General features: G+C 42.1%; 3 protein-coding genes across 3 annotated transcripts in view; 2 read left to right on the top strand and 1 right to left on the bottom strand.

Moving 5' to 3' along the window:
* The first annotated feature begins 585 nt into the window (after window positions 1–585).
* Window positions 586–3,070, top strand: mrto4 (MRT4 homolog, ribosome maturation factor). The gene is made up of 8 exons (XM_076761013.1): window positions 586–699; window positions 944–1,002; window positions 1,123–1,226; window positions 1,609–1,690; window positions 1,781–1,848; window positions 1,939–2,090; window positions 2,374–2,450; window positions 2,555–3,070. Exons 1-8 carry the CDS (start codon window positions 672–674, stop codon window positions 2,699–2,701), a joined length of 717 nt encoding a protein of 238 aa, XP_076617128.1. The 5' UTR covers window positions 586–671; the 3' UTR covers window positions 2,702–3,070.
* Window positions 1,734–8,775, bottom strand: akr7a3 (aldo-keto reductase family 7, member A3 (aflatoxin aldehyde reductase)). The gene is made up of 7 exons (XM_076760999.1): window positions 8,278–8,775; window positions 6,143–6,330; window positions 5,896–6,000; window positions 5,488–5,584; window positions 4,766–4,865; window positions 4,495–4,624; window positions 1,734–3,513 (listed from the first exon to the last, which is right to left on the bottom strand). Exons 1-7 carry the CDS (start codon window positions 8,570–8,572, stop codon window positions 3,352–3,354), a joined length of 1,077 nt encoding a protein of 358 aa, XP_076617114.1. The 5' UTR covers window positions 8,573–8,775; the 3' UTR covers window positions 1,734–3,351.
* Window positions 8,776–10,492: 1,717 nt separating this feature from the next.
* The window catches only part of megf6b (multiple EGF-like-domains 6b), a 56,633-nt gene continuing 41,790 nt past the window's right edge, over window positions 10,493–25,335 (top strand). The window contains exons 1-5 of the mRNA XM_076744383.1: window positions 10,493–10,624; window positions 11,871–11,884; window positions 12,513–12,647; window positions 13,576–13,685; window positions 21,758–21,862. Of these exons, the coding sequence (XP_076600498.1) occupies window positions 10,493–10,624; window positions 11,871–11,884; window positions 12,513–12,647; window positions 13,576–13,685; window positions 21,758–21,862 (496 nt within the window). The remainder of the gene's footprint in view (window positions 10,625–11,870; window positions 11,885–12,512; window positions 12,648–13,575; window positions 13,686–21,757; window positions 21,863–25,335) is intronic.

The raw sequence follows: 25,335 nt of genomic DNA, 5'->3' as shown, positions 1-25,335 counted from the left end.
ACACCAACACTTAGAAGTAGTATTTCGCTTCAGTTTCATGTTGTTCCTTTGACTGCGAGGCCTCCTAGTGGGTTAATCAGTCCATAATCCCCAGACATTTAGTTCAGACATTACCTTCATCCTGCCATGTTATACATAGATGTAAAATGAATGTGGGACAGCTGGGCAGTACTATGTTGCTTTTAGTAACAAAAAAAAAAAAAAAAGTTGAAGTCAAAATGTATGCACTAAAATAGATGAAACATCACAATATGCGATTTAATCATCATGCCGGCATCTGAATTTATTTTCTATGAATTATTATTATAGCTCATTATTTTAGCTAATTTTAGCTATCTGGTATCATATCTGTATGCATTGCACTCATAAAGGAGAGCCTGCCAAAAACACTTTTAATGATTTTGCCTGCTTTATGAGTAATAGCACTTTGAAGTAACGCCAACGCTGACATCACTCTTAAGGCTAATTATGTGTAAATTTATGTCAGGGAAGCAGTAAGTGTCTGGACACCAGCAACATGAGGTATACATATTTTAATTAAAAGTCCTTTTTTAAAACCTTATTTTAGCTTTGTAGTCAGGCACCGCGCGGTCAGCTTCACCCAACAGAAACATTTGGGGTCCTTTTCCTTCACGTGTGCGCCTGCTGCTCTGCCATCGTGAGAGGAAACCATGCCGAAGTCAAAGAGGGACAAGAAAAGTAAGTAAATATACGTTGAAATTGTGTCATGTAAATACACACGAAGTGGTTAATGTTATTACGCGGTCTCTTGTATGTAACCGCTGCCTGCGATAAAAGGAAAGAAAAAAACGCTAGCTTCTTCTGGGGGAAATAGCAGTTAACGTACATGGGGTGCTGTAACAGTTACGGCTAATTGATATCAGATAAACTCACAACTTACTAACTGACTGACTGACTGCTTTTCACATAATCTTTCTCTCAGTTTCGTTAACGAAAACAGCCAAGAAGGGACTGGAGTTAAAACAGAAATTAATCGAGGAGGTGAGTGTCTTCGGCTCTGGTCTGCTCTCAGCTCTACCTAGCTTTATGCTAACTAGGGTTAGCTGAAGCTGTTGACATGTTTGACACTACAGTAAATTTTCCACCTGTTTCTCTTTCTAGGTACGGAAATGTGTGGACACCTACAGAAACTTGTTCATATTCTCTGTGGCCAATATGAGGAATAACAAACTGAAAGACATCAGGACAGCATGGAAACACAGCAGGTAAGGACAGCAACCAGTCCATTGGTTTGACATTTCAATGAATTTAAAGGAACATATGAATGACTTCACACATGGAGGTCAGTTTACTCCTCAGTACTACTCAGCCTGTATGTAATGTCTTCTGTAATCCTGGAGGAGCTCTTTTAAAGTCTGAGGTAACCACAATAATGTCATCAAAGTTATGTCAGACAGTTTATGTCAGTAACTTGGGCCATGGAGTGAGGGATGGTTTATTCAGAACTGAAAGTCAGAATATCTCAGTCGCTACTGCTTCACTTTTGAACATTATTTTTTTATAATGTGTTTCTTGCCATTACCCCAACTTTATTAAAGGTCAATGGAGTACCCCTTAAAACATTTTAACTGGACTCCTCTTTTCCAGGTTCTTCTTTGGCAAAAATAAAGTCATGATGGTTGCCTTGGGTAAAGGAGAAACAGACGAATACAAGGATAATTTGCACAAGGTAGGTGAGATCTTACTAGTGGTTTAAAGAAATGTCACAATAATGTACTGCAAAGATCTGAAATTTTTATTGCCTTCTGATAACGCACAGGTCAGCAAGTATCTACGAGGAGAAGTGGGAGTACTGTTCACAAACAAAACAAAAGATGAGGTACAAGAGTAAGTAAGGCTTCACTTAATGTGCCCTTAATTGCAGTAATTCACCAAATATTGTTCTTCATTTGACAAAATGGTGTTCTCTGCCCGCAGGTATTTCAGTAATTTCAAAGAGGTGGATTATGCACGGGCAGGCAACCAGGCACAGATGGACATAACTCTGGATGAGGGACCCTTGGAACAATTTCCTCACTCAATGGAGCCCCAGTTGAGGCAATTAGGACTCCCCACTGCCCTCAAGAAAGGTAAGATTACAAGATAAGGATGCCATTATGCTACATTTGTCATGCAAAGACCAACATCCCCATTACAATAATCATTTTCTTAACACTTTTTTGTCTTCCCTACCCTTCAAGTGAATTGGTTCTTATTAAAATCAGACAGTATGTGTTAGTAGAATAGGCCTAATCCTTAAAACATGTTAGAGTGTAACAGGTTCTTTCTCTGAAAAATGACCACTGTCAGTCATCACTTCACATCACTTGGATAAGACACTTGATAGTCACATTTTGTATCATGTTATGAAAGGTGTGGTGACATTGCTGAAGGACCATGAAGTGTGTAAGGATGGAGACATTCTGACTCCCGAGCAGGCTCGTATTCTGGTGAGTTCTTGACTGTCTGATGACAGAAAACGTGAACTGTAGCATGTTGTGCTGTGTTGCATCTGACTCACTGTCCAAATTGGCTCCTTCTTTTTTGTCCATAGAAACTCTTTGGCATTGAAATGGCAGAATTCAAGGTGCAGATCAAATGTATGTGGAACTCAGAAACAGGCGAGTTTGAGAACTGTGCTGGTGAGGAAGAGTCTATGCAGGATAATGAAGACGACGATGATGACGATGATGCAGAATGAGACATCTGCAAGTGCAGGAGCTCGTACACATTGTTTTTAAAGGTCATTTTTGCCAACGTCCGACAGCAGAGGGACATTAAGATTGAAACCTTTCATCCTGACTGCCTGTGCTGCCCTTGGAGTCTGTTATCTCTTCCTTATGTCCTCTTTTCAGCCCAAAACATGAACTCCTATCGTTGACCTTGAATTTTAGCTTTGGACTGAATTTTTGTCCAGTAAACTGGTGACTGGAGTCAAAAGACTAAATGATGATCTTACATGTAATCATGTTAATGCAACTTGTTTTGTTGAAATATGACAAAGTTTTGTATTGCGTGCAAGTATTTTGCCATTGAGCAAAAACAAATTTAATTTCATGTGTTAAACAAACCCGTTCGATGAGTTTTCTTTTCAATGTAACAGTTTAATTAAGGCAGACTCCACAAAAGATTATTTTTCCCTGAAAAACTATCTTGCATATTCATTTTTACATTTATACATTAATGATTAAGTGCTCAGATGCATTAATACATGCTGGCCTCTAACATCATTTTTTTCTAAAAAAAAAATTATTCCAAGAAAAGGATGTAAGGGAGAGCTGCTTTATCAGATCTATTTCCTTTATAAATTTAGATGATATTTGATTGGAACGTTAGGGAGATTTTGGCTCTTCAGCGGAAGTAGTTTGGACACTCGTGGGCTACGAGATTCCAGGCCTCATTGAAGGCGGCGACCACTCTCTCGTCCAGAGGACCCTCCTCTGCCGCAGCCAGGTTTTGCTGAAGTTGCTCCATACTTGACATGCCAATGATGACTCCATCACCAACTTCACCCTGAAACAGCAGACAATTTAGTGGTTAAAGAGAAAAACCAGAATCTGCGTTTAATGAGGATGTGTTGCATTTAAAGTTGGTATAACATTTTCCAGCTACTGTAAGCATCAACACAGCTTTTGAGTGGGTAGTGTTGACAAGGCTCGTCCAGATTGTAAAAGAGTGAGGATCTTTGGTATTACTGAATACATAATGATCATCAGTTGCAGGCCTAATTCTCAGTATGTGCAGTATCATCGTAAAATGTATCTGGTGATGTAAAGCCATCTGCCTGACCAGTGATTATTGACACAGTGCTGACAAAAATGTGTTAAACTTCTTCAAAGACTAAATGCTGCATAATCTCTACATGATAATGACAAAACACACAATAACTCATGTCAGCTGTAGCTGTCCATGCACAGTAAAAGCAGTCTTTTTTTCATGTTACCACTGTAAATTAAAATGGATTTTATTGGGGTCATATGCACTGGACCAACACAAAATAGTCCATAAGAAGAGGGGATCAATACTACACGGTTTTCAAAATTATTTACAAATAAAAGTCTGAAAAGTATTGAGTGCATATGTATTCACCCCTTTTGCTGCAAAACTCCTAACTAAGATCAGGTGCAACCAGTTGCCTTCAGAAATCACGTAATTCATTTAACAGAGTCAACCTGCATGCAATTAAATCTCAGTATAAATACACCTGTTCTGTGAGGACCTCAGAGTTTGTTAGACACAATACCAAACAATCGACATCATCATGAAGACCAAGGAGCTCACCAAAGAGGTCAGGGATAAAGTCGTACAAAGCAGGGTTAGGTTATATAAAAAAAATATCCTAAACTTTGAATATCTCAGAGCAGCATTAAATCCATCAATTGAAAAGGGACAGAATATAACAGCTAAACAACTAAGATCAGTTTGACACTGGTTGTAACACTGCAAAATGTAGAAAAGTCCAAGGGGGCTCAGAATGTATGCAAGGCACTGTACCTTAAGCTGGGAGTGATGGTACATCCAGCGCATAGCAGCAGAAATCAAAGTGGGTTTCTCTGAGCCGTACACTGTCTCCAAGGCCTTTTGAACCACATCTATAGCCTGGAAATGACTCTGCTTCCAGTATCTGACAGAGATTGGATCAGTGTTAACAAACAAATGTACATAAAGTGCAGACATGCAAAAATGCCTCATTAGTAACAACGTAAAATAAAAGGAGCTGCTTATTTGTTGGGAAAATGTCAAAGGCAGAGCGGCTGGTCTTCACCTGTCCTGGTATGCTCCAGCCCAGCTGTTGCCAAAGAATCGTCCTACAGGCTGGGAACCATCTTTGTCTTCATAATGGTACTTTCCTGTCAGGAGGCCACCTGCAGAGGAGTAATGCCAGAATTCAGCTAAAATGAGCTAGAGTTTGATTATTTCTGTAATCAGCACTGTCACTCAAAATGAAGGTTTTACCATGCTCTGTTTGACTTCTAGTTAATGTAAAAACAAGACAGGGACCATAGTCACGGTAGTGGCTCTGTGAGGCTGTATGCAGGCACAGTGATGCTTTGAGCTAAAGTTAGTGCGCTAACATGTTTCCACTGAGTATGACGTTTACCATGTTCACCATCAGTTTGGCATTTTTAGTACACTAACATTTGTGAATTAGCATTAAACATAAAATTTGAGTTTGACTTGATGGCGCTAGATAAAAAGTTGAATAATTACAATCCATCCAATAGCTGTTGAGACATTTTACTCAGAATGATAAATGTCCACCACATGATGGTGCTAGAGTCAAAATCAGGGTATCACCAAAGTCAGTGGGTTACATCATCTGCGCCTCAAAAACGCCTAATTTTGTATTAATTGATCTACTACCTGGTAGACAGACATTGCCGTCCATAAAGTCTAGTACTAGCCATATCAGACACGAGTATGGCACAATGTCACAGTTTAGCAAGATTAACATTACTCCTCCACAGAAGGGGGCACATACAGCACCTGCTAGGGGATTGTACGCGTAGAATCTCATTCCGTAGTATCTCAGACATGGCAGCAACTCGGTCTCAACCTGTCTTGTAGTGGCATTGTACATTCCCTGCAAAGGTTGTAAAAGTTATGGGACGAGTGAAAGTATAGTCACAAAGATAACATTTAATAACACCTAAAGATTAAAGTGAGTTGAAAGAGGTGTTGCCGCCAACTCCTTCCTCTACGCCATAAAAGGAAGCTTAACTGCTGTTTCTTTGCTTGACACAAACATTTTTCTCTGCTCACTCTGAATGGGCTTTCTAACACTCATTTAGAGGGATGCAACATGGACAAATACTAAGCGGCATATCTCTTCTAAGATGGTGCAGTTGATTGGAGATAAAACTACATGGTTATTTTAAAAAAGTGCTAGAATACCTGATACACAGTGGGAACAATCCAGTTGTTGTGTCTGCAGATGCACACAATTTCAGCCACTTCCCATGATGCATAGTTTGACAGGCCAAACTCCTTGAACTTTCCCTGAGGGCGATATTTTAACATTAGGTCACAGTTTCACGTGTACCTCAGTGTACCAGCTTTTTGGTGTGTCATGGTAGAGGAAATGTTCCAGCAACATGTTTGGAGTTATAACTCACACAACACAAGGTATATGGTCTCTTACCTCTTTGTGGAGTTCATTGCAGGCCCTGAGGGTGTCCTGGATGGGGTTTTGGTGGTCAGGCGCATGGAGGTAGAAAAGGTCCACGCGATCGGTCTGCAGCTTCTGAAGTGAGGTTTCCAGCTGAGAGCGCACACTCTCCGGCTTCAGCGTCTTCCCTTCCCAGGGGTTGGCTTTGGTAGCTATGCTTACTGTCACACAAACACAATGAGGTGAAAGTTTGTCAATCTCAGGCTGGTTTCAGCAAAAAAAAACTGAGGGTTTTCATTTTTGCATGAACACGGACTTCAGGTCCCACGTGAGTTTATACAAATCATCAAAATATTCAAATCAACCAAATAAGCTGCAAACCTGATATCAAAAAACTAGCAGAATGATGGAGGTGTATTGTCTGAGGTAGACTTTAAATTGACATCTTGATGATTCATGATGAGGGAAGTGATATTAAGAGTCTGGATTTGCCAGCAGGTTCTTAAGTCCAGTCAATGGTCAGACCAAATCACGATAATGATGATAATAAAAGGACATTAATAGTACTTGTTCCCAGAGCTCCTAATTTCTGTCCTTGTCTCTACTTTTATACTCTCTTTGTCCAGCCAACAGGCTCCAGGAAGTGCTTTAACATGGAGACAATATTTTGGATTAATAATCATGCAAATGTTTCTAAGTGCTTTACAAAGTCAGAACAAGTCTGAGCGAGTCTGAGCGAGTCTGACCAAGTCCAGCTGCCTTGAAAACCTTCACAGACAATCATGCAGGTACCATATACAGCACATCTTTAATGTAAGCAAAGTGTTATATTGGGAAGGAAAATACTAGGCTCAGTGCTGCCTGCTGTCAATGTACATGTCAGTACTGTCCAAGTATCTCCAAAAGAGCTGCATGGTTCTGGTTTGCAGAGATTCCCCTGTTTGATACAAGATGGGTCTGAGCTGCTGAAGATGAGGCAGCAATCTTACTTAATTTAGTGATCAGGGACCGTGTAAAAACACTAATCTCACAGAGAGGAGATCCTATGATGGGAAACACAGGATCCGTCGATGCTTCACCACACCAGGGACCAGAGGTAAGGACATCTCAGCCTCTGCTGATCTGATTTTCATAATTCTTCCTTCAACTGGTCTCTTGTGAGTCCATCTACTGTACGTAGTAATAGTACATTGTTTGAGTGCCTCTTTAAGGTAATAGCTAGCATGGAGTTTGATCAGGACAAAACCTATTAAGTCTGCTAGTGGCAGTGGTGGAAAGTAACTAAGTACATTCACTTAAGTACAATTTTGGGGTACAATTTTTGCTATGTTACTCTAATGTGTTTTGGAAGCCAGTGTTGTCCTTTTTACACCACTACATTCATTTAACAATGTTACTGACTTTGCAGATTCATGTTATTAATATAAAATACAAACCAACAAAAAAGTAGCTATAATTGTGGATCAAGCTATCTGGCAGTATATTACGTAGTTGAAATTACTTCCACTTTTGAAGCTACAACATCATATTATAATCCAGTGATGTCATTCTGAAGTGGACAATTTGGCATAATGAACTTTTGTTTACTTGTGATACTTAATTATATTTTGATGCTGATACTTTCGTACAGGTCTTATAACTTAATATTTCAATAATATGTAAGATTACTATATCCCTTCTTTGACTTAAAACATCTGAGTACTTCTTCCCCAGACTAGTAGCTGTGTAACCACTCAATCTACATTTTATTGGTTTTGCTTTGTATGCAAATAATCTTGCTTTTAATCTGGTGTGTATTTAACATTGACCTGGCAATGGCCTGCAGATAAGAATTACCTTCAAATGTTCTGTGGCGCATATCAAACGGTGACATGTATGTTTAACGTTGTACTTTGTCCCTTACAAATAAAATAAATTGTCCCGAAAGCCAAAAAGGTTTGTCCGTATATAAGTCATGAAAACACTACCAGCTGCTGGTTACCGTTAGCCGTTGGCTACTAAGGGGGCTTGGGCCGTTTTTGTTACCCATAATTCCCAGCAGGTGCGAACAAGCAGGTAAGTTGTCTAGCAACAACTTAGCTAGTTCACCCTGGAAACGCACTTAACCTTAGCTCACTGAGTCAGTCCACTTTTTGTAGATACAACGGTTATGGGTGCTTCAGATATACCTGTTTTGGGGAGATTCATGCCCCCTATGACCGTCTCTGCCTTCCCATCCGCGTACATGAAGGCTGTGTCCACCTGGTTGTGTCCCCTGTCCAGGAAAGCCTTCACCATGTCCAGGCTCTGCTTGGCGTCAGCTCGCCCACCGAACGCCATAGTTCCCAGTAAGGAAACCGGCCGTTTAGCTGGAGACGACGACATGTTTCGACGAGCCACGAACCTCGGCAAATGTATGAGCACGTCTTTAATAGTGTGACTTTGTCTGAGTGTGCACAGTCCTCCTTTAATTACCCACTGCATGCTAAGGCACCGCAGTGAGCATGCGAAGGGCAAAGGTCGTGTTGGAAGTGCTAGTTAGGGAGCGTCGTAAAGTTACTTCACCGGTTTAAAACGAACATGTGCTTGATTATCACTAAGATTTACAGAACGGCTCCTCAGCTTCTTTGCTTGGTTGTAGATTAGGCAGTGCAAAGTTCGTTTTCTGTGGCAACTTCCTGTTGTTTAGGACATGCGCGTTAATATTTGTCCAAGTCTGCTTGTTGCATCATCTGCAGGACACTTGTCAGACCAGATGTAGCCTGTAGTTCTTATTTGTAACCACGAGGTGTCAGCAAATTACCATCCATTTTACAAAATAGTACAATAGTGAACGTGAAATACACTGAAATAGTTTTCAGTGCATCCTAGATCCATTCATGTGAGTGTTTTGTGATATGGGATGGATTAACCTGCAATGGGCCCCCGAGACAACAATGAGTTGTGGCCCCCCAGCATCTCAGAAACCAATATTTTTTTTCCCTGCTGGATTAATAACCTGTCAGAGATTTGCTGTAAATTAGTTTGATAATCTCATAAAGTACACATTTGTTGAAGAGTTTTGCACCATGTAACCACGACTGTAATATTAAACTAAACTTTGACTGTAGGGCCCCTGTATAAGACAGGGCCTCAAGATGGCTTCAGTTTATATTGTTTTTTGATAGGGCATATAACCAAACAAATTAATGAAACAATCAATCTAACACAAGATAATTGCCACACAGACAAAATTAGGGTTGGGGTAGTTGGTACCTTAGGCAGCTCAAGGAGTTTTAGAATTAAGGCTGGATGACCAACCTCACAGACTGGGCAGCTGTCCTGGTTAGCTCTGTGTCAATAGGTTTTGTTGATTTGATTAATTGCAAACTTGTTCAAGGTCTTTGCCCCAGTAAAGGACAGTTATCAACTGCATTATGAAGTAATTAACTATAGAGATCATATACAGTAACATGTTGCTGTTCGGTGTAACTGTACCGTAGTCAGTCAGATATTCCTAGTACTAGTTGGTCTCAGGGCATACAGTGTAGTGAAGCTGCCATGTGTAGTCTGCTGTATGCATCTTGATGGGAACTTGGAGCTGACAGGGTACATCCACACTGGTGGGGGTGAATATAGGGCCCTGTCATCAGATTACTGCCCAGGGGCTTCTCAGAAATAAACACAAACAAATTAATTCGATTATCACAAGACAACACTTTTGTTGTTGCAGTTAAAATGACTCTTGTTCTCTCTCCAAACGTTGGCAAAGCATATCTTCGATGAGCTCTGACATGTCTGAAAGAGCCCCTGATCTAATTCAAACAACATGCCGAATACCTGGTACCCGCGGAGGTCGCACGGACCGCGGTGACCCGAGACTCTTTTGGGTCATGAACACACATGCGTGCAATGAAAGCTTTGTTTGGAGAGCAGCAGTAGTCAGTCCTGGCGGCTGACCCTTTGACCGCGCCATCAGCTGTTTGCCCTGCAGAGTGACCACGAGCTCCTTCACACCGCCCCCCAAACATCCTCTGTGATAGCACATCACTCAGTTTACTTAGATGTCCATGCCCACCGTGAGTGCTCTGCATCTTCTCTCGTGCACATGCTTCACGGCTCCGTGCGCGCGGATGTTGCTCTACATGTGCGCTTATTTCCCATCTCCACGTGCTTTGTTTTCATCAACACGCGCTCATGGAAATAAATAAACACCACAGTGGCGGAAGAACAGAATAAGGGCATGTAAAATGTCTTTATGTTAATAAAAGCACACAGCGCCTAAAGTAACACAAATGAGCGAAAGTCTTAACGAAACCAGAATAAGAGAAACGTTTTATGTTTAAAATCGGGACTCAGTGAAACCTTTATTCTTCCTGCGAACTGCTGGGTGTCTTGTGAGACTGCTGAAGCTCTGAATAGTAAATGGCACCCTTTCCACCCCCCACCTCCTCAAACCCCTGCCATCATTACCAAGTGAATGGAGGGAAGCAGAACGCGCTCAGCCTCCGCGAGCTTTTCGCCCTTCAGTCCAACATCTGCAGTGAGGAAGCGAAGGTGAGCTGCAGTTTGAAGTCAGTGTGTCACACACCGGCCGACAGCGAGAAAACACACCGCCTGTGATGGCTGAGGCGTGTTTGGAAAGGTCTGGTCATTTCCACGCCGAAGATCCTTTACGCGCCTTTTAACTTTCGTCCTGCTGACCGCTCGGATTTTTTTTTAAATTAGTTTATTTATTAGTTTTTTTTATGGCTAAACTGCTGAGTTATACTCATGAATGAGTTTGCGAGTTATTCACCTTTTTTGAGTCTCTAATCCAAGAAGAGGAAACATGGATAGTGTTATTTTTTCTTTTATCCTCATATTTATTAGAGAGACTCACGCATTGCGTTATGGCATCGCCAACAATCTCCAGTCTTATATGTGAGTAACCCTTTGTGCTGTATTTTGTTGTTTACATACTATTTAACTTGTTTTATATTTTCTTAGTGTACAGGTTCTTTAGGGATTACTTACTCTTAATCTCTCCTGAGGTGTTTTTACATTTCCTCACATTTCTTTTGAAGTTTGAGAAAACTACTGGTTCACCTGCAGACGCAGAGGCAGATAACAAGCTTATGAAGTGTTTTGCTGTTGTTTCAGTAGTATCAAACAGAAGCCGGATGACAGATCTGTTTTATTGATGCCCCAAGGTTCATTTTTCTGTTGTGTGCTCTTATCGTGGTCTTTCTTTGGCTGTCTATGGATAATATCACTGTAATTTACATGATTATATATTAGCTCCATGTAGATGGTCTGTACTGCATTCCTAACTGCCAGAGGCTATTTGTTTTAAGACCCTCAAATTGAAGAGACAGAAAATTAAAACAGGTATTTTAAATCCCAAAATAATAAATAAGGAGTTTGAATTACATGCGAGAAGATTCTCTGCAGTTACCTGCCACTAACAATAAGGTCTTCCTTATGCAATTATGTGTACAGCTGGAGGTGATAGTGATTACTATTGTTTATGAGATGAGCAGCTGGATGCTGTCTTAAGATTCCTGCTGATCTCCATATGCCGAGCCTTCCTGTCTGTCTTTGGAGAGCTACCAGAGGAGAAAATGTTTCAGAGATCATGTTGCACTTTTTCGATAAGGCTCCTCTGTGTGCTGCAGCCAGTGGTGTGAAGACATCAGTGGCAGGTTTGCTTGTTAACACAGACAGACTTTCTGTAAAAATGACAAAACATCAAGTTGAGGTCTTAGTGTGTTTTACCCAGAGGTGAAAATGTTGACTGTCTCCTGTTTCTGCTGACTTCCAGTCTTTTGCACACAAGTAAAAACATGTATATGTTCCACCACATGTCCAGTGAAAACACTATAAACGTTTCATGTGAATTTGCTGGAAAATTGTGGCGTGCTTTTCGTTTTATTCATTTATTTTGAAGATGTGCAGTGAAGACGTAATTCGTTACAGGGATTGTACATCATATGCTTTTGTTTCCCAGCAAACCTGACACAGATCTAAAATATTCCTTTTGTTGTTATGGTTTTTATTTTCTTTGCTTTTATATTTGGAGTGGAAGATCTAAAATCCTTGCCAAGTCCATCCCTCTGAAGGACTCCCAGGTGACACATTTCAGATCAATTCTGAGTTTAGGTTGAACTACAGGTAGTATCTTGTAACTTTGCTGCTCAGCGTTGTTCCAGGTGATGTATGAGGAATTCCCCTTAAGTCTTTAAAAATACCAAAAACCAGACATCATAAGCAGCCTTCCACCTCAGCACAGGTAATGCCCTCACAGGCATTACATCGTTGACAACTAGAAAATGCCTCGTGTGAGCTTTGTTCATCTACCTTTCTTCCAGCACTCATAAATTGCCCTACTGCTATCTGTACATCTGTAAAAACGCTGCAGAACAGTTTGACACCTTAAGTATTTTTGCCACTGTTTTGGTTCCAGGCCCAATGTGTGTGTGGAGAGGGAGGTGACGCTGGTCGCCCAGAGGCAGCCGTGTGTGCAGGCCTTCACACGCATGGTCAAAGTGTGGAAGCAAGGCTGCGTGGGACAGTCATGGTGCATGGGATACGAGAGGAGGTGAGTAATAACAGCTCATTTTTCAGTCTGTCTCCTCTCCCCCCTCTGCAGTCAAAACCTCTGACTATACAAACACTCCCGTCTTCACCTGCAGGGGATGTCGTGCTTTGCTGATTAAGCTCTGAGTAAAGCAAAGCATTAATTAATGGTTTTGTGTTGTTTCCATGAGTCATGCCACCAAAAGAATTTAATGGAGAGGGTATGATCCTCCGTTTAATTCCACCTCCAAACAGGATGAGATCTCTCTCCCTGAGCTCCTCTTTCCTCTTCCCTCTTCATCTCCCTTGCTCTTGTTCTGTAATCACAGTTTTGAACCTCTCGTACGGTTAAGTGCAAGGTGTAACCCCACTCCATCAGGGGTTACCAGCTATTTAACACACAGCCCTCTCTGCAGCCAAAATTCCTTTTGAAGGAGTCATGCTAACATTTTAGCCTATCTCTAAACGTCAGTTTCAGGAGTTTCTCACTGTGCCGCTCGCGCTCGCTTTCTCCGTGTTACAAAGCCAAAGGCTGCTTTGAAGGTAGCCAAGGCCACAATTACTCGCTGTAAACAAAACGTGTTTCCACGATGTGTAATGACTGTGGAGCAATGAGAGGGGTCCCAAAGTACAGGGATGGGCAGCGTTCTCTGAAGTAGAGTCTGCCAGTCTGACACTTTAAAATGATGCCTTCAAAGTCTGGGAAAATGTTTGCTGAACATTATACAACATGTTACTCAAAGGACTGGGAGTTGTCAGATTAGAATTCATGTTATTCCCCAATCTACTGGTATTCAACCACATGAACCATTAAAAATTCTTCGTGCCAAATATATATACTGTATATATGTTCACACACAGACACACACACACTACTGTTTATAATGGTGTAGTACAAAAACAGCCCCTTCAGTGTAAAGTTCTTAACTAATTGTTTGTCATGTTCACAGGACAGCGTACTACACCGCATACAGACAAGTGTACAGACAGGACTATCAGACTGTGTACAAATGTTGCCCTGGATGGTCTCAACTTAACGGAGAAGCTGGTTGTCTGTATCGTAAGTACCTTCAAATTTTCACATTTTTCTACTTTCTATCCCTTAAAGCACATTTATTTTTTATTCATTGTGACGTTTTTGTTTCAAACAGAGTAATATGCAGGTAGGTATGTTTACTGAAAGGCAACATGTGTTTTCGTGACTCAGCAGGAGGAAGTTATGCTTCAAACATCACCTCACCCTTGGCACAGGCCTCTGAATGGAGGGTTTTCAGAAAAAGGTCAAAAGGGTCAAGAGGTGCTCTGCCCATCCAGACTCCTCAGCAGATGTTATCAGTCAGTGCCATGTCCACAGCACTTGTGTTGTTAAAACAGTCTCACAAGGTTCAGATGTGGATGGTGGGAAAAAAAGCCTCAAGTGCTGAAAGAGTTTAAGTGTTGACATTCGCTCTCTGTTGAGGTTTGCATCACAGTATCTTGTTCTACATAAAACAAAAAGCAGTTACGATCTGGGTGTGGTCATTATTCTGTAGTGCTTCTATTGTGTACAATAGATAAACCTGTCTGCCACTCAGTGTTTGTTTGGATATGTATTTTGAAGATTTACACACCCAATTCTAAGTTAGGACGCTGTGTAAAGCTTAAATGAGATAGAATGTGATGATTTGTTAATCCTTTTTGACATATACGCAATTGAAAACAGTACAAAGACAATATATTTAATGTTTTACTTCAGCAACTTCATTGGTCTCTGTAAATATTTGCTTATTCTAAATTTGATGCAGCAACATGTTTCAAACAAGTTGGGACAGGAGCAAGATGTGAAATACTCCAAAAACACCTGTTTGGATCATTCCACAGGTAAACAGGTTGATTGGTAACAGGTGATAGTATCATGATTGGGTATGAAAGGGGCATCCTGGAAAGGCTCAGTAGTTCACAAGCAAGGATGCAGCGAGGTTCACCACTTTGTGAACACATGACTGTATAAAGGATATTACTGCATGGGCTCAGGAACACTTTGTAAAACTGAACACAGTTCATTTGAGGATGATCACGTTCTGTTTTTATTCATGTTTTACACGGTGTCCCCATGTTTAAATCCTTGCTCTCATCCATATAGTTGTAGTGTGTCATGGCAGTGCACGTCAGAGGACGGCATTATGGATATGAATATGGACAAGCCCATCCAGTGTTTACCCCAACCAATCGCAGACAAGGCCCTCAAAACAATGCCCGTCATCTCATGGTGGAGAGACCACCTGCTGATGTGCACAAAAAGAACAAAGGAAAACAAATACAAATCTCCCCTCTGTAATTCCAGTCCACGGGTCCATGTATGGAAAAATAGTTCTGCTGGTCACACCGGGGCTGCCAACAGCTCATCTCCTTGAGGATAAGCTTAGCTTCACACTGCTGAGACCAAGAAGCCTTCTTTGATGGGATTTTACAGCCAGTGATCCAGATCGCATAGCCTGCATACCATAGACAGAGCCTTGGCAAAGCCATCCTGTAAACAGTTTGTCACCCTGTCCAGTGAACTGACAAGAAAGTTCCTACTTCCTTGCTCTCGGAGCCCTACCTGGAAGTGACCCGTGTGTTTAATGGCCCTCACACCACCAGTACAGGCCCAGTACTTTCAGAGACAGCCCTCTTACGGGATGGGGAGTGGGAGAAGATCTCCTGGATGTGCCTGTCATCGGTGTCTTACGGCATTATGCTCTGTTCAAAGAGCTCTTTGTTTCCAGGCAAAAGGTTACAGTATTAAATTATACAAGGGAGCAGTGCGCTGCCTGCTGCTCAATGAGTCTAGTTTGTTTTAAAACACTAATAAAGAAATGTCTTAACGGGACATTCCTTGGGACTGCCCAGTGTCTCCCCTCACTCAAGTAGCTGGGGGTTTTGTGTCTCTCTCTCGCGTGACAATGGCGGCTCTCTTCGACGCGAGGCAAGGCTTTTATCTCTGTAACCAAAGACGTGGCAGCGCTTTGAGATGGGACAAACTAATCACCCTTTTCTCTGAGCCATTGAACCAGGATAAAAGGAAGCTCACACCGCAATCCTCTCTCTCCCACTCCTGTGCACTTTGCTATGCACTATCTGCACTGTACCTCAGTCAGCACAATGCAATCTGTGGGGCTGTTTTCAACAGCACCTCCAACATCCAAAAGAAATGTACAGCTTTAGCAAATCCCTTGAAATCCCCCAAAAGAAGGGGAGATTGGGAAGATGGGAATGCTTTGTATTGAGATAGTGATTTAGTGTCTGGCACTTGACAGGTTTCTCTCTCTTGTGCTGTCCCTCTGTGTGTGTGTTCCCTAATAAAATCTCAGGGACTGGTAATTAGGCTAATGATTTGCGGTTATTGTGAGCGGAATCGAGGGTCAAATCATTGTAGATACAGCGCACACTGTGGCTGTGAAATGACCACAAGCTGAATAGTTTGTCCTTCCTGTAGTTCACCTGAGGTTCCTCTCTGCCTCTACAGTAGATCCACCCCAGGGTGCAGATGTTGTCGCCCTGTCGCAGTCTTGCAGTGAATGGCCTCAGTTGTTGTGCTCTCCAGCATTCCTTGCTTACCATAATTAGTCACATATTTGGAGAAAGAATATACCACAGCACGGCAAACGTCTGGTTATTTTCACTTTTTATTCCACTATTTTGGCACCCCTCCCTCTTGTTTTCCATATCTTTGTGTTTCAGGCTACTATCATGTAATTATGAAGGTTTATGAGTTTTCCATTGACACAATAGCATTGATATAGAGTTCCTGAGCGGTTTTCAAATATCTGAACTTTGAAGTTTTTGTTTCCAAGTTCTGATGTTTTCCAGCATTGTTGCACAAAGAATGCACAAAGTGGAGGAGTCAGACTGAAGGCCTTGCAGTTCTTTCACCATGTAGGTATTGCTCTTGTGCAGGAACTCAAATTAAGGCTGCAAGTAATGGTTAATTTCATTATCAGTTACTTTGCACATTACTGCCTTGATTAATTGCTTCACCGGTTAGTCTGTAAAATTTCAGACGAGTGTGAATCATCAGTTTTCCCGAGTCCAAGGTGATGTCTTCAAATGTTTTGTACTGCCATCAGTCCAAAATCCAAAGATATTTAGTTACAGTGATATAAAACAGAGAAATGCAGCAAATCCTTATATTGGAGAAGCTGGAACTAGAGAACTGTTGACATTTTGCTTAAAAGGATGACTGAAACAATTAATCATTTATAAAAGTAGTTGCAGATTTCTTTTCTTTTACCTTCTATTTAAGATCGCATCTGTTCAAAGATTTTACAGTACATCTGATGACACAGCCAGGTTGTGGAGGCAGAATGCAGTTTCTGAAAACCCCAAAGTGCAACCAAGGTGACTTTTGTGTGTTTTGTAAAGACTCCAATTGGCTTGATTACTATCTTGCTCTCCTGAAGGTGAAGAGCTCTTGACTTTGTGATGGCGACTTCCTCCACTTAAACGTTTGGAGGACCCACTCAATCAGTGAGTTAAACCTTTTACCTCAGCAAGTAGCCATGGGCCGGGTGAGGATGGACGGGGTTAGCCGGGAGTGGAAACGAGCAGTTATGTTGATTGACAGCAACAATAAGCTTTGTGACAGGGGCTGAGGAGCAGGGACAATGGCTCCTCCAGTTTGTCGTCCTCGTTAACTGCTGAATAGGAACTGACCCCCTTTTGTGGGCAGGCTGACGAAGGTAGGTACATGTGAAATAGGCCCAGTGGCCAGAAAAGAGGAAATGGTCCTCTGTCTATCCATGGGTGGTCTACGTGTGTGTGTGTGTGTGTGTGGCAAATATGTCAGCAGTCATGCATATGCATGCATAGCTGAACACAAATGACTCAGACGCATACAGAGAAACAAACAGAAAATCAACCAAGTGAGACGTAACATGGTGCATTGTACGCCAAAACAGTGGTGTAATTTAGGTTGTTTGGTCCGTCACAACTGCTTCCTGTGGTCACACTGACATGCTCCTTCTGATCTAATGAGTGACGGGCAGCAGAGGTCGTAAGGTCAGCAGAAAACTCGAGACAGAACGACGCTTCCACATGTTTTAAGAAGTTTGTGGGAATGCTGTCAAATATGAGGCTGTGGGCAAATACCAATTTACTCTCAACAACTCGAGGTCTGATTTAGTCTGGCAAGCAAACACGACTCTCAAATTCCTCAAATGAGAAGTAAACCTAAAGCAATCACATGACCTTGCTGTTCCAGTTACAGATGAGGATTTGTGCAGAATGGTAATTGCGGCCGTGCTGGATGCTGGTATTTCAAATCGGTTTTCTCAAATGCTGCAGAACTGCTTTGGCTAGAGCAAAGGCCAGTCTCTTCCTGCTCCTCTCATGGCATCCTTGAAGATGGAGGCAACATCATCAAGCTGTAGGCGTGGAGAGCAAAAAGAAGCAGTTTTAGAACAATATCAACAGACTTTTTAAGTTGGAGGTTGTTAAGTTTAGGTAGGTTAGACCTTAAGGTTAGAAATGGATATGAAGTATTTACATTTGGTACACAGTCCGACGACACTGTTTAGTTGAGTTGGGTGGGCAGTGGATGAGGGTGCAGAAAACTCACAGCGTGTTTGGTCTAAGTGACACACAGGCCGTTATCATGTCTAAGCCTCTGTTGCATTAAAGTGAGGAAAATGCGATGGACCAGTACTGACCAGGGTAGGTGTTTTTGTTTGTGTTTGCTCTTTGTGATGTGATTTAATGTCAATATTCTCATCCATCTATTTGAAAATCTACTTCTCTCACAGGAATCTGTGTAATAGAGACCTGCACCTACAGGTTGCTGCAGGCAAATGCTCCATATATTCTAATTGCAAAGCCTTGCATTCTAACATTTTTGCTGCGTATTATTGTTCCTGCTTTGTCAAATGGACCTAGTGTCGGGTTCAAATGGTATTTTAAGTCTTTCAATGCAACCTGTCAGAGATGCTCTGACATAGCTTGCCCTAGTTTTCACAGGAATTCTTTGAAATGACACATTCCTCTGCATAGCAAAACATGATTTGTTGCCTCAAAATACAGTGCTTGGCTCCGTATGTACCAATTATGGCACCAAACGGAGCCCTGAGCGCAGGCCTTTGTGTCTGTGAATTGCCCTAAATGTGGTCTCCCTGTGGGTCGCTCTCTGGGGGTTAAACAGATCGACGGAGCCTAAACAAACACGGGGCTGCCTCTGAGTCGATGTGGTCATCCCCTTCAGAAGCTGTAAGGGTGACACCTGCTCACTGGTTTTCAGTTTCTCGGCACGAGTCGCTGACCCCTGCTCTGTCTGTCTCTTCTTTTTGTGGAAGCTGCTAATCCTCTCAGAGGAGGTGTCTTTGTAATAGAGTGCAGGAATTCACTGCAACGGATGAGGGTGAGTTTTATGCCACGCTGCATGCCACATTAAGAAATTATTTCAAGGAAGATTAAGCAGCGTAAGGGGCTCAGGATGGGGGCGGCCCAAAAATGCCCTGGTTGACTGCCAACAATCCTGTGCGTCTCGGATCTCAGAAGGGGGAATGTACATTCCCCTTGTTGTCCCTTAGCCATGCTACCCTGAAGTGACTCCGAGAGACATCTGACCTTTTACTTTGTTGCTGGTAATTTAGTTAATTTAAAACATTTTCACCACAGTTTAGGAATGTCTCATTAATTTGATCTCTCACAGCTGGTGGTAACATGATTGTCTCGAAGAATTTGCATCTATTTGAAACTGTGCAATTAAACCTAATCACTGACTCATGCTTTTTTTCTGCTCGTCTGTCATCTGTAGCTGTCAGCACATCAAATTCCCTCACATTAGATAATCACAGACGTGCAGATAGGTATGCAACTGTATGTTGAACTGCTACAGCGTATCATAGCTTCTGTAGCCACACAGTCCTGAGGAACTGGAAGTCATCACGGGCAGATTAGCAGTGGTGAGATGGTCTTCCTGTTGGAGTCGGGTTTCAGTTGCTGCACAAATTGGTCAAGATTTTGGACTATTAGGCAGTGAGCACAAAAGCTGGATGCGTTGGACAATGTGCTCCAGTTTAGTGAACCTCTGATGTTTGTGAGGGTCTTTTTGAGACAGCAAAAGAGGGATAGTGTCTGTCTGTCTGTCTGTCTGTCTGTCTGTCTGTCTGTCTGTCTGTGTGTGTGTGTGTGTGTGTGTGTGTGTGTGTGTGTGGGTTATTTGTTGTGGACTCCCTGGATGGTCCAACTGTTGAGCAGGTGTCTGAAGTTGGGGCCAGATGACAGGCAGATGTTTCGGCTGAGCCCTGCGAATCTACTGAGAGACATGGATGAAATTACTATGGCTCATCTGTGATTATTAGAGACAACGTCTTCATGTCCTCCTCCTTTGGAAATGTTAAATAATGCCCCTCTTGTTGACATGATATGGTTGAAGACCGTAGATATACTTAAGTCAAGCTACATTTTTAGTCTCATCGGCTGATCAGTTGTACCTTTTTAATTGTACCTCTGTTTAAAGTATCTGCTGTAAATATTTGTCTCTAAGTAGGCTGCAACTAATGTGTTTATTAATACCTGATTAATCAGTCAAACAAGTAAATAACTTAGTCCATGAAATGTCCAAAATGGTAACGACAGTTTCCTATAACCCAAGATGATGTTCTTAACGTGTGAGAAGCTACAACCAGTGAATGTTTGGTATTTTTTTCTTGATTTATTACTTAAATGATCATTATTAACAAATGTGTTGCTGACTAAATTTTTTGGTGATTGAATGATTCATCAACTAATTGCTGCACCATATTTACAGAGATCCAGCTCAATTTGGACTCTAATTGTCCTACAAGAGGAAGTTCTTTTTGAAGGAAGGCAGCATAAAAACATACAATACAGCGACTGAAAACGTTAAAAGTGCTGGTGCTCTACATGTAATACAGAACACAGTAAAAGGTTAACAATGAGAGCGGGGATGAAATCTGTAGACGCGGGTCAAGCTGAAATCACACAGTTTCTGTTTGCGTTGTCCTGGGCACATGGATACCATCACTGTGACCATATATGGCCAGCAAATGGCATCCGCGCCTGGTGTGATGATTGGTCATGCCGCCTGTGGTTGGATTAGATGGGCAGAAAAAATGCATATCTGGCAGAAGATGCACAGTTAAACTGGCGTTCCGAGGGTTTCTTCACAATCATCTGAGGGAAGGATTTCCATTTGAATTCCTCTTTCTCTGATTAGCTGGACTGTGTTTTATTATTATTATTATAATTTTTTTAAACTCCCATTATCCACATGTTGCCAGTCAGGAGGAGCAATGATGAGGCCGGCATCAATGCTCTGGACCTGTCATCATGAAGCACTATACTCTGCTGAGGAGACTGCAAACAACAGGCCTGGCTTAAACAGCTGTGTCTTACTTCACAGGGATATTAGCAGGGATACTTCAGCACACACATGTACTACACATGCACACACAGCTGTAGGTGAAGGACTGTCATGATTCATGAGTGATGTGTGTGTACGGAACATGATGGTACACCTCCTGAGGTGGATTCACATGTTATGAGCTACCTAGTGGCTCTCACTGTTTATGCGTCCTGGATTCTTTGAATTTCATGTCTTAACGAGCGAGAGCAGTTTGACTTCCAGGGATTTATGGACACAGGGCCGCTGGCTGTGAGAGATGGATGAGCCACGCTCGCCCTGTGGCTCTCTGATTTTTATCCCGTGACTCACCCATGCACATCACTGTTTGCGGCGATGATCAAACTTCAGTTAATCAATCAAGGTCATGCTCAGGTAGCATTCTCAAAGTGTGCGGGAAATGGGCCGCTTTCCCTTAGAAGTCATCCAAGCTGTTGCTGCCACTCATTTTAAGTACTCTGTTTCTATGAAAATGAAGTTTAGAAATGTCTTTTGCTTGGCCCAAAGCCTGCTTGTCTGTTCAAATAGAGCCAAGTGCTGGATTCCTCTTACATTGGTTAGTGTGAATGGAGGAGCATCAAGGCTCCTCTTTAGTGAGGAGTTAACAGGCCGATGATAAGGCTTTGATAGAAAGAGGTCAGTGTTTGAAACTGCAGATGTTGATATCTCATGACAACAGCCAGGTGTCTCTGCTTCACTCACTGTTTTTTCTCTTTTTCTACGACCCTGTCTGTCCACACGTACACGTGCAGCGGTGTGTAGCTACGGTGTGTGCTTCAATGGGGGCCAGTGTCGGGAGGGATCCACCCAGCTTTGTGACTGTCCTGCAGGGTTCAACGGGCCCAGCTGCCAGTACGGTGAGTAGAAACATCCTGACTGGGTTCATATTCAGAATCCCTCTTCTTCTCTTCTTTTTGTCCTTTGTTTTAGTATCTGCCGCTCGAGCAATTTTTCAGTATTAGAGTGGAAGTGGGTTGCACGCAATTTGTTGAAGTTATGTGAAGCAATTCTCAGCATTTAACCCATTTTCCATCATTGTCAGTGGATGCTGTGTGTTTCTTAGAGTTAAAAAAAAGCAATCACGAACATGCTTCACAGACTGATTGAAAGTGATAGCACTTTGCCATTTGATTAAAAACACCTTTTTGGCTCTTTGTCCGGAGCCCACAACTCAGATCCTTTTCGGTCAGCTGTCCAAGCCTCCCGGCTGAACTCTGTCTGAGTGATCGCCTTTCTCCACGAGTGAATGAGAATCTCCTCACATCAGCAGTTGGCCTCTTTACCAGCAGCCCAAGTATTTTATCAGCAGCTCCATTGTTGAATTTGAGCTGTTGAAGTAAAACAGTGGAGGATTCTGTTGTTTTTCTGATAGCACCACACGACAGGAAATTCCTCATGGTGTCAACGTTTTAGCAGAATCATCCACCACCCCCCTCAAATCAGTCCCTCCTAGACATGACAGACTTTGTTGCGTAAGTCAAGTTCAAACTGCGGGGACGACTGAAAACTGTGGCCTCGTTTTGTTATGATGGTCTGACCTGACTTAACGCTGTCTTGCCGGCATTCAGCATCTCCGAGTTCAGCTTCTTCACCCACACACGATTTTCTCAGGAGTCAACAGATGTAGCCTCATGACACTTTTTAGCATACTATACATTCACCTTGTCGCTGGCTAATATCAGGCTTATGATCAAGCCTTGGAAAATGCAGCACTGACAGCCCCCTCTATATGATCAGAGCTCTCTGTGGTAGCTGAGCTGACCTGGCTTAGTCCTGATTACTTCATGCTTGAATGAAAGACTTAATCATAAGGACGGAGGATCCATGAACACACATGCCCATTGAGGTGCTGCTTCAGACCATTGGTTGCCTTTTTCAAGCTGGGTCTAGTGGAGGTCTTTTGAGAAAATTGAAGCCATCTGCAGAATATGATGTTGCTGATCAGGAAAATTGAACATCCAAACACAATTACAAACTCTATATAAACACCCATTTGGGTTTCAATTATCTGCATTCTTAATACATAATCTGGAAGACATGTACATTATGTGTTATGTCCAACAAGATGCCTGTCTTCCATCATCTCATCAAAGCTTTGATTATACAGAGCAGCACTGCTGTGACATATTTCCATGACACATAAGGATGGTATAGAGCGGTGAAGTGAGGGTACACGGCGGGGTACAGTGTGAAGACGGAATAAAGATCGTGATACACTCCTAAACCTGAGTCATGAAAAATAAGACTGAACCCTAATCCTAAAATCCTGATATTCAGAAAACTCTCACTTCTTTGTGGAAGAAACTGTTTGTATCATCATTCTGAGGTCTTCTGACTAGAATGAATACATGCTTTTATTGCTGTTGGTGCATTACATTCTTCTATTTTGATAATAATGAATCTTTCAAACTCCCCCGCCCATCAGCAGTGGATGACAGATGTATTAATGAAGTAGACAAGAGGGATTTATGTATGTTAGTGAGAGACAGGTTCCTGATAAACTGAGCATCTATTCCAACTCCTTTGACATTTCCTCTTGTGCCCTGTCAAAATATTGGCCCATTAGTATGAGACAAATAACATGAGGAAAGAAACTATCAGTGCTGCATGATTTTATTCAGGGGTTTAGTGTCTGTGTTGCAAAGATATGACAACATGAAAGATGAGTTCCTGCTTCTGAGCTCCAAACCAGTCCTAAGATACCCGAACATTTACATATTAGACACATTTATTGTAAGAAAATATGTTTTCAACCCGTTTAAAACATATGATTTAAATCTAATTAGATAAAAACAAACTTTTCTCCACTTGTGGCTTTAGAAAATTTGCAGGGCTGTTGAACCTCCTGTTGCCACATGTCAATGCTTTTACTGTTTTCATTTTAATATATACATTTAAAATATTAACAAGTTGCTCATTAGCATATATATAAGTAGCATATTGGCTCTTTATTAGCATTTAACACGAAATCACTTATTAATGCCTTTTTTAATGACAATATTCTACAACTAATAGACCATTAACTAAGAGTTTTCCCTCAATAACCTCCTAATTGCTGCTTATTGATAGTAAGGAAGTTGTTATACATCAGTTCGAATTTTAATAACCTAACCGTAACCCTTAATAACCCTGACTGCTAATAATGACTAATTAAGACCCAATACACTCCTAATATGCATGTTAATAAGCAAGTAGTTATTTGTGAATATGTCTTCCTAATACAAATTACCAAATAAAACAATGACTTGATGATAAGGTCTTTGTCGGTCTTGTGTGGGGTTTTGTTAGACAAGGGCAAATTTTGCCAGTAAAGCCAATTTTATATTCATTCTGCGATCTTTGTATCCTGCCACTATATTGGACCTCATCCCTTTTGGTCTTGCTTGCAGGCAGCCCCTGAGATACACTGTTTGATATCAGTGCCCACACATCCCTTCCCACACATTGACATCCACCACCATTGTCCTGCATTGTGAATGATAGCTGTCATCAATGGGCACCTAAGGGGCCCTTGCTAGTGGAGAGCTATGCAGCAGACCCCCACACCCCGATCCTCCCTCTATTGGAGGCTATCAGTCCGTAAAACTTCTCCGGCAGTTATATTACCCCGTGATTGGAACAGAAAGGGCTGCTGGATGAAGGCTGTGGGGGATGTCGGTGACTCCGTCTGACCCTGGGCAACATTAGGCACGATGGGAGTCGGACACAGGCAGGAATACACTCACAGCTGTCCCATTTTGGAGGTCCTCCATGTGCCAAATACAGGTCACGTCAGAGTCAAGTGTCCTGAGGGCAAGGGGGATAGCTGCAGGCTTACTGAAGAAAGAGCAATAACATCATTTCTAATGAACGACTCAGTGACGGCTCTGATATATAGTTCACCCATTATGAAGAACTGGGTGGTGCTCGGCCACGTACCATTTTGTTGTAACTCACATTCCTGAGCCCTGGATAAATAGCCTTGTTGTGTAGACGAGAGCACGTTGCTCACACAAGCTGCTGTGATAATTCAGTTACTGCTGCGCTGCTCAGGCTTCACACAGCTGTCAGTCACCACTTGTTTCTCTCTGGTCGTGTTTACATAATAGCTGAAGCCGCAGTGGAGGATGTGGCCGAGGGCGAACACACAGAGTCGCACCTCCCTCAAAGATTCACTCAGCATTTAATCACGTTTAGATTCTTCTCGGCAGTGCGAGCATTCTTCTGCAGATGCATGTGTTGATATCTCCTTGAAGCGTTTTTGATGTGGTGCGTCCATGTTTGTGTATAGCAGTTGTGTGCGTGTGTTTATGTCGTTCAAAGGGGCCAATTAGTGCTCGGCGCTCAATAG

Source organism: Chaetodon auriga, chromosome 2, assembly GCF_051107435.1.
Source record: "Chaetodon auriga isolate fChaAug3 chromosome 2, fChaAug3.hap1, whole genome shotgun sequence".
Lineage (NCBI taxonomy): Eukaryota > Metazoa > Chordata > Actinopteri > Chaetodontiformes > Chaetodontidae > Chaetodon > Chaetodon auriga.
Note: the sequence above shows the minus strand (reverse complement) of the source record. Positions and strands in the feature narration are given on the sequence as shown.

Excerpts from the sequence above, each read along its gene's own strand:
- mrto4 (XM_076761013.1), top strand. The coding sequence starts at position 672 with ATGCCGAAGTCAAAGAGGGACAAGAAAA. Across the intron at positions 700-943 it reads GTCAAAGAGGGACAAGAAAA|TTTCGTTAACGAAAACAGCC; the intron begins GTAAGTAAATAT and ends TCTTTCTCTCAG. Across the intron at positions 2,091-2,373 it reads CCCCACTGCCCTCAAGAAAG|GTGTGGTGACATTGCTGAAG; the intron begins GTAAGATTACAA and ends ATGTTATGAAAG.
- akr7a3 (XM_076760999.1), bottom strand. The coding sequence starts at position 8,572 with ATGCAGTGGGTAATTAAAGGAGGACTGTGCACACTCAGACAAAGTCAC. Across the intron at positions 6,001-6,142 it reads GCAATGAACTCCACAAAGAG|GGAAAGTTCAAGGAGTTTGG; the intron begins GTAAGAGACCAT and ends TATCGCCCTCAG. Across the intron at positions 4,866-5,487 it reads CGCGTACAATCCCCTAGCAG|GTGGCCTCCTGACAGGAAAG; the intron begins GTGCTGTATGTG and ends ACTCCTCTGCAG.